This window comes from Oncorhynchus mykiss, chromosome 6 (genome assembly GCF_057628025.1).
Source record: "Oncorhynchus mykiss isolate SJ-2025 chromosome 6, ASM5762802v1, whole genome shotgun sequence".
Lineage (NCBI taxonomy): Eukaryota > Metazoa > Chordata > Actinopteri > Salmoniformes > Salmonidae > Oncorhynchus > Oncorhynchus mykiss.
The window spans coordinates 71,387,501-71,403,373 of record NC_143027.1 but is presented as its reverse complement, the minus strand read 5'-3'; the positions used below and the strand labels follow the sequence as shown (position 1 = coordinate 71,403,373).

The window sequence follows — 15,873 nt, the reverse complement described above, 5'->3', positions numbered from 1 at the left end:
TGATATAAAGTATACGTATACAGCATCATTAGCACATCCTGCTTAAGTCTCATGTCCAAGCAAGGCTCTTTTTTGTCTCTCGTATTTCCAAGGGCTCCGAAGCATGGGAACTAGAGGGAGAGCCAGAGGGTACAAAGAAACGGGGAAACAAGACTATACAGTACTTGAATAGAATGAGAGAGGCAGAGAATTTTAATTTAAAATAAAATAATTTTAAAGCTGGATTACAGTATGCCTATACCATAGGAACTATTGACCTAAATGGGAGATGAAAGTTCACTGAGGCCCCATGGGTATTGTGGGTGATACTGAGGAGAATGCATGACAGGGCATCATTACTCATATTGCTGCTATAACAAAGACAGTGGGCCTATATCATTTCTGGTGTTGCTTTCCTGATTGTTTTTCAAGATCTGTTGTGGTCAGTTATAGATTTCAGGCTAATATAAAAACTGTGACATGGACTGCCCCCAACTTGTGATCATTGTTGATTCATCATTCGAGACAGATTAAAACAATAGTTTATTGATTATTGTGAACATTCTCCTTCTCTGTCAGTGACCATTCTCTTTCAGTGGCATCAGCTGGACTATCGGTGAAAGAAGCCAATATAAGGTTAAGAATGAAGTCCCTGGAAGCTCGTTCCACATTCCATGTGTTTAACTTCATTCCCTCTAAATGAAGTTGCTCTCTTTCACACACACACACACACACACACACACACACACACACACACACACACACACACACACACACACACACACACACACACACACACACACACACACACAATACAGACTGTGCAGGAGGGGGGGGGGGGAGTCGTTTAGCATGCATTATTAATTACTATTTGAGCATCTGTCTGTGTCTGTGCGTTCGGCTCAGGGGGCTTGGGGGCGGGGGGATCCGCGGCTGAGCAAACACACAGGCAGGTTCCAGCTAGAATGTCAAACGCGTCCCTCCGTCACTGCAGCCATTGGTAGAAATGTCTGTTTCCAGTCTGTTGGCTAGGTGCATTTAGGTCGTTGGGCTCATAGCCTGCGTCCATGCCTTGGAGACAGCCGCGCTACGCGCTACACTGCTCCGCTATTTTCCCTGACCCTGTGTAGGCTCTCGCGCTCAGTTAAGCAAACACTAGACCCACTGATCATCAGACGCTCTTCAACAAATCAGTGTGCGATTCTGTGAGAGCGAGTGCACATCGTAAACTATTCTTTCTCTGCACTCTATATCTCTCCAGGATGGATTTACCTTTAGCGGAGACAGCTACCTCGTATCCCGAGTGAGGGGAGTCTTATCAATTGCCAAGTTTCGTCTATTCCTGGAGTTTTGAGTGGTGAAGCAAGCGTGTTTTCCTCCCTTGAGCCTCACTCGTTTTTCACCACCTTTGCTCGCATCAACTGGAGCGAGAGCTGCCGCTTCACAATGGCAGGAGCGGGAATATTTCTGTGCATTCTGCTGTTACAGTGTTTTATCTCCACTGCGCTGTGCAACGCCGGATTCGCCTTCACGGAAGAGCCCTCGGAGAGAGCTGGGAAGTCAGACGGGTATTGTGGTCGGATATTACGGGCTCAGGGCACTCGGAAGGAAGGCTACAACGAGTTTCGGCTCCGAGTCGAGGGGGACCCAGAAAATTATCAGCCTGGGAGCACTTACAGAGGTAGTGTATTCCGTCCCATTGCGCGCACATTGTCTGACACACAATAGGGTATTTTTGCCTACCCTATTTCTCTTTTGTGTTCAATTCATGTGAAGACGCAGTGTTGTGGTCATTTATAAGGAAGTGATAGCCTAAAAGCCAGAGCTGTGTTATGACAAGTCAAACTCTCTTGTGGAAAGAGGAGTTGGACACAGACCAGAATGCCCTCATACTTTATCTTCATAGACGTCTGTTTTTTTGCTGAAATATTTGTAACTTGTGATGCTCTGACTTCATTTTTGATGACTCCACTTGCGAACTCATTGGTCATTATAGTTAACATCTTGATGCATTAGTCTAACAAAAGTCAAATTTTGGCTCAATCACTCATCACGTCACAGTTTTATTTGAACACATTGTCTCAGTGAAGCTATTGCATATCAATACAGTAATGATAATGACACGAATAATGACAGCAATTGCCAGTTGTGTCAGCAAGTGAAAAGCTAATTTCCCTTCTGATTGATATAGCCTATAAAGATCTCATTCCTATGAGGAACGAATCCAGGAGGGTTAGTGCTTTTAGATTTTGCATACCTTTATTAAACCTATCAATCTGTTCCCCATCAATTTGTTTTCTTCACTGACTGTGTGTTTGTGATCCCCAGTGACTCTGTATGCATCCAGTCCCGCTTACTTCAGAGGTTTCACGCTCATCGCTCTGAGGGAGGGCAGGGAAGGAGACAAAGAAGAGGACTATGCTGGCAATTTCCAGGTAAGACAACAAGGAGATTTGCAATTATATATAATTAAAGTGATACAAAATGAAAATGTAGATATTACAACACGCATCTTTTATTTTCTTCTAAATGACCTTCAGTTATTCAGGTGAAAGTAGCGTTCTTTTAGATGTAGTCAGACATTAGAAGCTAGCAGATTCATTACTTACTGTACCAACAACGGCTGCAAATTACAATAAAAGTACATCACGTTTTGAAGTTCACCTTCCTTGCTTTGTCTATCATGAATCTAGAAAATAGGTTTTGTAGGTCAGATTGCAGTATTTATTTGGTTTCATAGCACAAACGTTTGTTAGAACATTTCTCAGACTGGCTATCACCAGGTCGAGAGCAGGCCTGTCCAGGCAAGTGCTGGGTGGTTGTCTAGTAACAAAGGGCCTTCAGAGGGAGACAACGTCTTCATAGCGGTCAAAACAGCTAGCCGACAGCTAAAATGTCTATGAAAAAATAAGATTTCAGCTAATAGAGAGAAGTATCTAACAAAATAACTACATTAAGGCATTCACTAATCATAACATATTTACATTTAATAGAAATGTGGGTACATTTGTGGACAAAATTCCTACTTACTCAACCTTTAATAAGTTTATCCACAGTGTAAGTCAATGACATTTTGAATATACTGTATTTCAAGTTTGCAGTGTACGTTTTTATACCCTATTCATATTATGGAGTCAGTCAGCCAGTCAGTCACTGGGGGAAAAGCAGTCCCAGCGAATAGGGAGTGTATTGATGCAGTCATGTGATATACAGGTGCAAGGATATCCTCTCTCCCAGAGCAGAGCAGAGCCAACACACTTAACCACACCTGGCAGAACACTTACATCAACACCATATGCTGCCTCTGGACACCCATCTCCTGCACACTGCTGTGCCGGCTCTCACCCAGTCCGCTGTGTGTGTGTGTTTGAGAGCGAGAACTCCCAACATAATCTGTCCCCTCTCAGACCCCTCCTGCCAGAGTCGTTCTGTTTCACGCATCATCTTGGAGGAAGCGCGATTACTCTCATCTCGTTTCCTCTAATACCTCTATTTACGGCCCCTTGTGCGTGTGTGTGTGTGTGTGTGTGTGTGTGTGTGTGTGTGTGTGTGTGTGTGTGAGAAAAAGAGAGTCTGTGTGAAAATGGAAAAGGGAGCCTTGTGCCAGTCAGGGGGAGCCCAGGTGTGTAAAATTTGGCAATGCATGCATGTACGGTGCGCACATGCACACACAAATCTGGCCAGGTTCCGTGCGAAGATCGTTCCCAGCCTACACAGACGGCTCCAACTGGACTGGAAAAGGGAGGGAACGAGAGAGGAAGAAGGAGGGATGGGGGAAGTGTTTTCACACTTAGATGTCAGGGGATATTGTAGGACATGTCCCCAGCTCTGATGAAGCCCTCCGGGTTCTAGTGTGGTGAGAGATGGGCTGGGTGGAGACAGAGGTTTCAGGCCAAGAACACACAGCAGGTGAATTGGCCAAGAAGATGTTGTTTATAGGTTTTATAACCAGATTGCTGGGCCAGAGGACTGATACTCCTCCCTTACAAACACTATTTTAAACAAACAATGTTATGAAGCCATTTGTTAAACTAGTCACGCACAACCTGACTGAAATCTTTGAGTGATATGAATAAATCAATGAATACTGAGCTCCTATAATGCTTCAGGAAAAAAAATATTCTGACAAGGTGGAACTTCTGCAATATATATTATATTTATGACCTTTATATAAATCATTTTCGCACCTTGTAACAACTGTAAATGTAATAACTTTCTATTTGTAATAACTTGTAAAAACCCATTTTGGTAATACCCCCGGTACATTTTATAATTTGCCGATAAACATAATAAAATGTTGAACGGTAAACGTAACATTTCTCAACACTAAATGTAATAAGTTATTCCATTAACCGGTAGTTATTACATTAACTGGTTGTTAACAACTTTTCTTCATTAATAATGTAATAACTTCAACCAATCACTTAATAACAAACCAAAATAGATTTTTTTTTATGTAGTACTTTAGTCAATTTGATGCACATACAGTACCAGCACCCACCGCCAATTACAACACTAACAACCTCATGCACATCGTACAGGAATACTCATACATAGACACACCCACAAGCACACATTGAAATGTAGTCACACGCACACACACACACTGATCAAAAAAATATCTGAATGAATCTGTAGGCTCTGGTATTAAACATGTCATCTGCAATATTTCCCTGCAAACAATAATGAATCGTTAGGTCACAAAATGATTGCTTAAAGTCGCCAGGATGTTGTGTCATGGTCCCCTGGAGTTTTTTTTCTAGTTTCCAGTTGGTCCCGGGGATTTTCTTGGGACATTGTGTCATGGTCCCCTGAAAATTTTTTCTAGTTCCCAGTTTGACCCGGGAACGTCCAAAAAGACGTTGTGTCATGGTCCCCTGGAGGTTTTGTCTAGTTCCCGTTTTTTCTCAAGGATGATTTCGGGACATTGTGTCTGGTTCCCGGATTGTCTCGAGGACGATTTCGGGACGTTGTGTCATGGTCTCCTGGAGGTTTTGTCTAGTGATCCATTATAGCTCTTTGTCCTTTGGCAATGCTAGTCACACACATACACACACACACACACACACACACACACACACACACACACACACACACACACACACACACACACACACACACACACAGTGCTTTTAACATACAGTGTTTCAACTTACATATTTTACACATGTTGTGTATGTTTATTCATACAGTCATTATTATTATTATTATTTATACACATGTTCTCACCTGGGATTTAAACTCACAACCTCTTTGTTCACTGCATTACAATCTTCCTTCAATGCCACCATGTCTGTGTCATTGACTGATTTAAAATGTCATCCTATTCCTACACTTTATACTTCAAAGTAACTGTTAAAAATACACTCAAGAAAAACTATTGTATTTTTTGAGTCCGTTTTACACAGAATAATATGCCCCACCAACATTAGACAACTTTACTTAAAACTCAAATTGAAATAAGTAAATTAAATCAATGAGAGAATCTTTGGAGGTATTTAAAAAAAAGCTTACCTCATTTGCACACAATGTATATAGAATTTCAAATGTAAAAAAAAAAATGATATTGTATTATTGACTGTATGTATGTTTATTCCATGTGTAACTCTGTGTTGTTGTATGTGTCGAATTGCTTTTCTTTATCTTGGCCAGGTCGCAGTTGTAAATGAGAACGTGTTCTCAACTAGCCTACCTGGTTAAATAAAGGTGAAATAAAAATACAAAAAATGCAAAAAAAAAATTCAGATTGATTACCTGATAACTAAATGGCATGCTTTTGCTAAGTGCAGAGATGTATTCTAAGTCATGTATATGTAAGAGGTATGTAAGGGACTTCTGAAATTCTACAGACTTTGTGGCACAGCAGAAAGATCAGCATGTCCCAAATCTAGAGGTTGTGAGTTTAAATCCCAGGTGGGGTCATATTGAAAAGTCAGTATTGAAGTTATCATGTCAAATGTAATCACATTGTCATTTATGAAGGATTTCTACACTGTTTTAGCTGAACAGCTGAACAGCTTACCACTAACCTTAAAACACCCATAACATTTCATTACTTTACTTATAACGGTTTGGGACACCTAGGACAATCACGTGACAAATGCCTCCAAGAACGTCCAGGTTAGCTTCAGAGCACCATGACACAACATCGCAAGAACGTCCTAAAAACGTCCTCGGGGAAGACCAGGGACCAACTGGGAACTAGACAAAAGCTCCAGGGGATCATCACACAACATCCCAATAACGTCCTAAAAACATCCTCGGGGAAGACCCGGGGCCAACTGGGAACTACACAAAACCTTCAGGGGACCATAACACAATATCCCAAGAACGTACTAAAAACGTACTTGGTGACGTCCCCAGGACAAACCGGGAACTAGACAATACTTCCAGGGGACCATGACAGAACCCCCCCAAGAACATCCTAAAAACGTGCGGGGATGCCCTGGGACCAATTGTTTTTGAAAAAGGTCACTCAGAGAACTTTCCCTTGGGACATCACATAACGTCCTAAGCACTACTAAAATGAACATCCTGAAAAGGTCATAAAAAGGTCCTGACATGGTCCTCAGTGACGTCCTGGAAAGGTATAGGGAACTAGACAAAGGTCCCCCAGAGAACGTTCTCTTGGGAACATCACTTGACGTCCTAAGAACAAGTCAAATGAAATTCCTAAGAACGCTCTTAAAATGTCCTGACATGTCTCTCTGTGATGTCCTGGGAACTTACAGGAAACTAGACAAAGGTCTCCCAGAAAATGTTCCCTTGGGACCATCACGCAATGTTCTTAGAACGTTCTCAGAACATCAGAGCGATAACATCACAGCGAAACCCTTAAGGGACATAATGGGAAAGCTGCCGAATGTCTTTTAGGACGTCCCATGTTTGCTGGGTTACTGCTGTTCAACTTTCATCTTAACAAATGCATGTACTGTATGTGCATGTATTCTGTTTTTTTTTCTGTTTATAGTGTGCAGATTCATAAATTCAGCCCATCATAATATACGATTGTTTTATTCCATACTCCAAACAATGTACAGTTGAAGTCGGAAGTTTACATTCACCTCAGCCAAATACTCAGTTTTTCACAATTCCTGACATTTAATCAAAGTAACAATTCCCTCTCTTAAGTCAGTTAAGATCACCACTTTATTTTAAGAATGTGAAATGTCAGAATAATAGTAGAGAGAATGATTTATTTCAGCTTTTATTTCTTTCATCACATTGCCAGTGGGTCAGAAGTTTACATACACTCAATTAGTATTTAGTAGCATTTCCTTTAAATTGTTTAACTTTGGTCAAATGTTTCGGGTAGCCTTCCACAAGCTTCCCACAATAAGTTGGGTGAATTTTGGCCCATTCCTCCTGACAAAGCTGGTGTAACAGAGTCAGGTTTGTAGGCCTCCTTGCTTGTACATGCTTTTTCAGTTCTGCCCACAAATGTTCTATAGGATTGAGGTCAGGGCTTTGTGATGGCCACTCCAATACCGGTTGTCCTTAAGCCATTTTGCAACAACTTTGGAATTATGCTTGGGGTCATTGTCCATTTGGAAGACCTATTTGCGACCAAGCTTTAACTTCCTGACTGATGTCTTGAGATTTTGCTTCAATATATCCACATCATTTTCCTACCCCATCATGCCATCTATTTTGTGAAGTGCACCAGTCCCTCCTGCAGCAAAGCACCCCCACAACATGATGCTACCACCCACGTGCTTCACGGTTGGGATGGTGTTCTTTGGCTTACAAGCCTCCCCCTTTTTCCTCCAAACATAATGATGGTCATTATGGGCAAACAGTTCTATTTTTATTTCATGAGACCAGAGGACATTTCTCTAAAAAGTATGATCTTTGTCCCCATGTACAGTTGCAAACCGTAGTTTGGCTTTTTTATGGCGGTTTTGGAGCAGTGGCCTTTCAGGTTATGTCGATATAGGACTTGTTTTACTGTGGATATAGATACTTTTGTACGTGTTTCCTCCAGCATCTTCAAAAGGTCCTTTGCTGTTGTTCTTGGATTGATTTGCACTTTTCACACCAAAGTATATCTATAGGAGACAAAACGCATCTCCTTCCTGAGCGGTATGACGGCTGTGTGGTCCCATGGTGTTTATACTTGCATACTATTGTTTGCACAGATGAACGTGGTACTTTCAGGTGTTTGGACATTTCTCCCAAGGATGAAGCAGACTTATGGAGGTCTGCATTTTTTTCTGAGGTCTTGGCTGATTTTCTTTTGATTTTCCCATTATGTCAAGCAAAGAGGCACTGAGTTTGAAGGAAGGTAGGCCTTGAAAAACATCCACAGGTACACCCCCAATTGACTCAAATTATGTCAATTAGCCTATCGGAAGCTTCTAAGGCCATGACATCATTTTCCAAGCTGTTTAAAGGCACAGTCAACTTAGTGTATGTAAACTTCTGACTCACTGGAATTGTGATACAGTGAATTATAAGTGAAATCATCTATATGTAAACAATTGTTGGAAACATTACTTGTGTCATGCACAAAGTAGATGTCCTAACCGACTTGCCAAAATTATAGTTTGTTAACAAGAAATGTGTAGAGTGGATGAAAAACAAGCTTTAATGACTCCAACATAAGTGTATGTAAACTTCAGACTTCCATCTGTATATAGCCTGTAAGCATGGTTTACAGAACCACTTTTATTTTGAAATAAAATGTTCCCTGAGTATGTGTGTTTGTGTATTATTTTGTGCCTATGTATTCGTGTGAGTGTGTGTATGCATATGTGTGTTTGTAATACAAGTTGAGTCTGTATGTGTGGATATATACCAGTATGTGTGTTTTTGTCATGTACTGTCATGTTGTGTCTTGTCTCTGTCCTTTCCCTTCACCCTGTCTCCCTCTGCTGGTCGTTGTTAGGTTACCTTTTCTCCCCCTCTTTCCCCCAGCTGTGCCTTGTCTCCTCCTAACCACCTCGTCACCCCTTTTCCCACCTGTTCCCTTTTTCCCTCTGATTAGGTCCCTATATCTCTCTCTGTTTCTGCTCCTGTCCTTGTCGGATTCTTGTTTGTTGTGTTTCATGCCTGAACCAGACTGTCGTCATGTTTGCTGTAATCTTGTCTTGTCCTGTCGGAATCTGCCGGCCCGTCTGAGCCTACCTATGTTTGGTAATTAAAGAAGCTCTGTTTAAGTTAATTCGCTTTTGGGTCCTCATTCACGCACCGTAACAGAAGAATCCGACCAAGAATGGACCCAGCGACTTCGGATCCTCTCCACTCAGCCGTCGGGATCCAGGGAGCGATGCTAGGCAGACACGAGCAGGAATTGTCTGCTGCTCGACATGCCGTTGAGACCCTGGCCACCCAAGTCTCCAACCTCACAGAACAGGTTCACCATCTCCGCCTCGATCCACCGGCCACTTCCAGGGCTTTCGAATCTCCGGAGCCCAGAATCAATAACCCGCCGTGTTACTCTGGGGAGCCCACTGAATGCCGCTCGTTCCTCACCCAGTGTGATATTGTGTTTTCTCTCCAGCCCTACACTTTCTCCAGGAGCACTGCTCGTGTCGCCTACGTCATATCTCTCCTTATTGGACGGGCTCGTGAGTGGGGCACGGCAATCTGGGAGGCAAGGGCTGAGTGTACTAACCAGTATCAGGACTTTAAGGAGGAGATGATACGGGTTTTTGATCGATCTGTTTTTGGGGAGGAGGCTTCCAGGGCCCTGTCTTCCCTATGTCAAGGTAATCGATCCATAACAGACTACTCTATTGAGTTTCGCACTCTTGCTGCCTCCAGTGGCTGGAACGAGCCGGCTTTGCTCGCTCGTTTTCTGGAGGGTCTCCGCGCAGAGGTAAAGGATGAGATTCTCTCCCGGGAGGTTCCTTCCAGCGTGGATTCCTTGATTGAACTCGCTATTCGCATTGAGCGACGGGTTGATCTTCGTCACCGAGCTCGTGGAAAGGAGCTCGCGTTCTCCGTTGCCCCCCTCTCCGCATCACTACCATCTTCCTCTGCCGGCTCGGGTGCTGAGCCCATGCAGCTGGGAGGTATCCGCATCTCGACTAGGGAGAGGGAGCGGAGAATCACCAACCGCCTCTGTCTCTATTGCGGTTCCGCTGGTCATTTTGTCACTTCATGTCCAGTAAAAGGCCAGAGCTCATCAGTAAGCGGAGGGCTACTGGTGAGCGCTACTACTCCTGTCTCTCCTTCAAGATCCTGCACTACCTTGTCGGTCCATCTACGCTGGACCGGTTCGTCAGCTTCCTGCAGTGCCTTAATAGACTCTGGGGCGGAGGGCTGTTTTATGGACGAGACCTGGGCTCGGGAACATGACATTCCTCTCAGACAGTTAAAGGAGCCCACGGCCTTGTTCGCCCTGGATGGTAGTCCTCTCCCCAGGATTCAGCGTGAGACGCTACCTTTAACCCTCACTGTTTCTGGTAATCATAGCGAAACCATTTCTTTTTTAATTTTTCGTTCACCTTTTACACCTGTTGTTTTGGGCCATCCCTGGCTAGTTTGTCATAATCCTTCCATTAATTGGTCTAGTAATTCTATCCTCTCCTGGAACGTCTCTTGTCATGTGAAATGTTTAATGTCTGCTATCCCTCCTGTTTCCTCTGTCTCTTCTTCACAGGAGGAGCCTGGTGATTTGACAGGGGTGCCGGAGGAATATCACGATCTGCGCACGGTGTTCAGTCGGTCCAGGGCCACCTCTCTTCCTCCACACCGGTCGTATGATTGTAGTATTGATCTCCTTCCGGGAACCACCCCCCCCGGGGTAGACTATACTCTCTGTCGGCTCCCGAACGTAAGGCTCTCGAAGATTATTTGTCTGTAGCTCTTGACGCCGGTACCATAGTCCCCTCCTCCTCTCCCGCCGGAGCGGGGTTTTTTTTTGTCAAGAAGAAGGACGGGTCTCTGCGCCCCTGCATAGATTATCGAGGGCTGAATGACATAACAGTGAAGAATCGTTATCCGCTTCCTCTTATGTCTTCAGCCTTCGAGATCCTGCAGGGAGCCAGGTTTTTCACTAAGTTGGACCTTCGTAACGCTTACCATCTCGTGCGCATCAGGGAGGGGGACGAGTGGAAGACGGCGTTTAACACTCCGTTAGGGCACTTTGAATACCGGGTTCTTCCTTTCGGCCTCGCTAACGCTCCAGCTGTCTTTCAGGCATTAGTCAATGATGTCCTGAGAGACATGCTGAACATCTTTGTTTTCGTTTACCTTGACGATATCCTGATTTTTTCACCGTCACTCCAGATTCATGTTCAGCACGTTCGACGTGTCCTCCAGCGCCTTTTAGAGAATTGTCTTTTTGTGAAGGCTGAGAAGTGCACTTTTCATGCCTCCTCCGTCACATTTCTCGGTTCTGTTATTTCCGCTGAAGGCATTAAGATGGATCCCGCTAAGGTCCAAGCTGTCATTGATTGGCCCGTCCCTAAGTCACGCGTCGAGCTGCAGCGCTTTCTCGGCTTCGCGAACTTCTATCGTCGTTTCATCCGTAATTTCGGTCAGGTGGCAGCTCCTCTCACAGCCCTTACTTCTGTCAAGACGTGCTTTAAGTGGTCCGTTTCCGCCCAGGGAGCTTTTGATCTCCTCAAGAATCGTTTTACATCCGCTCCTATCCTTGTTACACCTGACGTCTCTAGACAGTTCGTTGTCGAGGTTGACGCGTCAGAGGTGGGCGTGGGAGCCATTCTTTCTCAGCGCTCCCTCTCTGACGACAAGGTCCACCCATGCGCGTATTTTTCTCATCGCCTGTCGCCGTCGGAACGTAACTATGATGTGGGTAACCGCGAACTGCTCGCCATCCGGTTAGCCCTAGGCGAATGGCGACAGTGGTTGGAGGGGGCGACCGTTCCTTTTGTCGTTTGGACTGACCATAGGAACCTTGAGTACATCCGTTCTGCCAAACGACTTAATGCGCGTCAGGCGCGTTGGGCGCTGTTTTTCGCTCGTTTCGAGTTCGTGATTTCTTATCGTCCGGGCTCTAAGAACACCAAGCCTGATGCTTTGTCTCGTCTCTTCAGTTCTTCAGTAGCCTCCACTGACCCCGAGGGGATTCTCCCTGAGGGGCGTGTTGTCGGGTTGACTGTCTGGGGAATTGAGAGGCAGGTAAAGCAAGCGCTCACTCACACTCCGTCGCCGCGCGCTTGTCCTAGGAACCTTCTTTTCGTTCCCGTTCCTACTCGTCTGGCCGTTCTTCAGTGGGCTCACTCTGCCAAGTTAGCCGGCCACCCTGGCGTTCGGGGTACGCTTGCTTCCATTCGCCAGCGTTTTTGGTGGCCCACCCGGGAGCATGACACGCGTCGTTTCGTGGCTGCTTGTTCGGTCTGCGCGCAGACTAAGTCCGGTAACTCTCCTCCTGCCGGCCGTCTCAGGCCGCTTCCTATTCCCTCTCGACCGTGGTCTCACATCGCCTTAGATTTTGTCACCGGACTGCCTTCGTCAGCGGGGAAGACTGTTATCCTTACGGTTGTCGATAGGTTCTCTAAGGCGGCTCATTTCATTCCCCTTGCTAAGCTTCCTTCTGCTAAAGAGACGGCACAAATCATCATCGAGAATGTTTTCAGAATTCATGGCCTTCCGTCAGACGTCGTTTCGGACAGAGGTCCGCAATTCACGTCTCAATTTTGGAGGGAGTTTTGCCGTTTGATTGGGGCTTCCGTCAGTCTCTCTTCCGGCTTTCACCCCCAGTCTAACGGTCAAGCAGAACGGGCCAATCAGACTATTGGTCGCATCTTACGCAGTCTTTCTTTTCGCAACCCTGCGTCTTGGTCAGAACAGCTCCCCTGGGCAGAATACGCCCACAACTCGCTTCCTTCGTCTGCGACCGGGCTATCTCCTTTTCAGAGTAGCCTCGGGTACCAGCCTCCGCTGTTCTCATCTCAGTTCGCCGAGTCCAGCGTCCCCTCCGCTCAGGCTTTTGTCCAACGTTGCGAGCGCACCTGGAAGAGGGTCAGGTCTGCACTTTGCCGTTATAGGACGCAGACTGTGAGGGCTGCTAATAAGCGTAGAACTAAGAGTCCTAGATATTGTCGCGGTCAGAGAGTTTGGCTCTCCACTCAGAACCTTCCCCTTAAGACGGCTTCTCGCAAGTTGACCCCGCGGTTCATTGGTCCGTTCCGTATTTCTCGGGTCATTAATCCTGTCGCAGTTCGACTTCTTCTTCCGCGATACCTTCGTCGCGTCCACCCGGTCTTCCATGTCTCCTGCATCAAGCCCGTCCTTCGCGCCCCCGCTCGTCTTCCCCCCCCCCCCCATCCTTGTCGAGGGCGCACCCATCTACAGGGTCCGTAGAATTTTGGACATGCGTCCTCGGGGCCGTGGTCACCAGTACCTCGTAGATTGGGAGGGGTACGGTCCTGAGGAGAGGAGTTGGGTTCCCTCTCGGGACGTGCTGGACCGTGCGCTGATCGAGGATTTCCTCCGTTGCCGCCAGGTTTCCTCCTCGAGTGCGCCAGGAGGCGCTCGGTGAGTGGGGGGGTACTGTCATGTACTGTCATGTTGTGTCTTGTCTCTGTCCTTTCCCTTCACCCTGTCTCCCTCTGCTGGTCGTTGTTAGGTTACCTTTTCTCCCCCTCTTTCCCCCAGCTGTGCCTTGTCTCCTCCTAACCACCTCGTCACCCCTTTTCCCACCTGTTCCCTTTTTCCCTCTGATTAGGTCCCTATATCTCTCTCTGTTTCTGCTCCTGTCCTTGTCGGATTCTTGTTTGTTGTGTTTCATGCCTGAACCAGACTGTCGTCATGTTTGCTGTAATCTTGTCTTGTCCTGTCGGAATCTGCCGGCCCGTCTGAGCCTACCTATGTTTGGTAATTAAAGAAGCTCTGTTTAAGTTAATTCGCTTTTGGGTCCTCATTCACGCACCGTAACAGTTTTGGCAAAACCGAAGGTGGTATACATCTGCATCAATAACACCTTATTGAAATAATTCATCACCCCTTCATGAATGTTGCAGTATCATTCATCAACCTTCATAGCGCATTAAACATCAGTCATATGTAATCTTCACAACAAAGGTAATGTTTTCATTACAGTATTATAGTAGAAATATCTGGTTGGATTGAGCTTGATGGTTGCTGGTGCTGCTGACTGGGTTCGTTTTGCACAGCACAATACTTTGATAGTCTCTGCTGAGCTGAAGCCAAGGTGTTAGCTTGTGGAGCTAATGCAAGTGTTCAGGTTTCAGGCAAGTTTTCTCATCATGTTAATTTGACAACATTTGCCCTGGTGGCATCCATCTACCATCCAGATTTGAAATCGTTTAAATACTTTGAGCGTTTGCTTGAGCCTGCCTGGAGTGCCAGATTGATGGGTTTTTGCACTTTGCACTTGATGGACTATTCCATGTCCATCAAAACAAGGGAAGTAATACATGAAGACACTGATGTTGGGATGTTATTACGTCATCAATTGACATGATTATGTTTTTAGACCTTTGAAAAGAAGAGTACAGTTAGTTCAACACATTTCCATTCACTGGTTAAGTGATAAAGGATTAGTGGAAAAGGGCAATATCAAACCTCATCAATGTGAAGGAAACAGGAGGGTGAGGGAATGCCTCTGTCCCTGATCCATCCCATCCAACTACTGCCAACCAACCTCGCTGTGGGACTCTCAGCAGTCAAGTCAATCGTCCCCTGCACCTTTTGCTTCCCGACTTATCTCCCCTTTTCACCTCCCAAACTTGCTTCTCTGTTTGCACACCAGTCTTGTCTCCCTGTATTTTCATACCTTACGTCTCTCACCATCCTCCTTTAGGGGAATATTATTCATTCTTCCACTCATCCTCACTCCTTACCACCTGCCCGAGGTAGTATACAGTGATCCAATCAGCAAGGGGTGAATGTATGTGTACACGCCAGACCTCATAAATGAGAGGCTGTGGTTGGGTTTAACAGCAGCCATAACTAGCAGAACTGGTAGCAGACTCTTGTGAACCTGTTGGTTTCATTCCCTTTCCACATAAAGCTGAATGTTTTACAGTTGACCGTTTCTTGTGTTGAGGCGAGTTTTACAGTATAGCACTTCAGTTACTCACAGTTACTACTATGTCATGACCGAGCGCACAACCCTCGAAGAATGTAGGAAGGAAGGAAAAAAGAGGGTGTTTTTATCATTTGTTCCTTCTCCTGCCACATCTCATTACCCTCTTTGCTGCTGTACGGTTTTTATGTTCGGCTGTTTTATTTTTCCCTGCCATTGATCTCATGCTGTTGTTATTTAGTACCAGCCTTGAGGTTTCTTCTTATTCGAGGCGAGGGGGGTGGGTGAGGGGTTTGGTGGGTGGGTTAGTGGGCGCAGCACGGCGTGACAGAGCATTGTAAATGGCAGAGGGTGAAAAAGGGAAGCGCTGTATCATCCAGTCAGCTCCAATCACTCAGCTCTACACACACTGACAGCGCTGCTATATTTGCTGTGGGATACGAGGGGTAAACTGAAATATCTGTTGTGGGATACGAGGGTTAAAGTGAAATATCTGCTGTGGGATACGAGGGGTAAACTGAAATATCTGCTGTGGGATTACGAAGTGTAAACTGAAATATCTGCTGTGGTGATACGAGGGGTAAACTGAAATATCTGCTGTGGTGATACGAGGGGTAAACTGAAATATCTGCTGTGGGATACGAGGGGTAAACTGAAATATCTGCTGTGGGATACGAGGGGTAAACTGAAATATCTGCTGTGGGATACGAGGGGTAAACTGAAATATCTGCTGTGGTGATACGAGGGGTAAACTGAAATATCTGCTGTGGTGATACGAGGGGTAAACTGAAATATCTGCTGTGGTGATATGAGGGGTAAACTGAAATATCTGCTGTGGGATACGAGGGGTAAACTGAAATATCTGCTGTGGGATACGAGGGGTAAACTGAAATATCTGCTGTGGGATACGAGGGGTAAACTGAAATATCTGC

The 15,873-nt window shown here is 45.4% G+C and overlaps 1 protein-coding gene across 2 annotated transcripts in view; it reads left to right on the top strand.

The window, feature by feature from the left end:
* Nucleotides 1-730: 730 nt before the first annotated feature.
* Nucleotides 731-15,873, top strand: part of LOC110526494 (spondin-1) — a 137,120-nt gene continuing 121,977 nt past the window's right edge. The window contains exons 1-2 of one of the 2 annotated variants that reach the window (XM_036980881.2): nucleotides 731-1,660; nucleotides 2,308-2,414. In XM_036980881.2, coding sequence (XP_036836776.1) covers nucleotides 1,426-1,660; nucleotides 2,308-2,414 — 342 coding nt within the window. In that variant the 5' untranslated portion in view covers nucleotides 731-1,425. The remainder of the gene's footprint in view (nucleotides 1,661-2,307; nucleotides 2,415-15,873) is intronic. The other variant, XM_036980880.2, reaches the window with a different exon arrangement.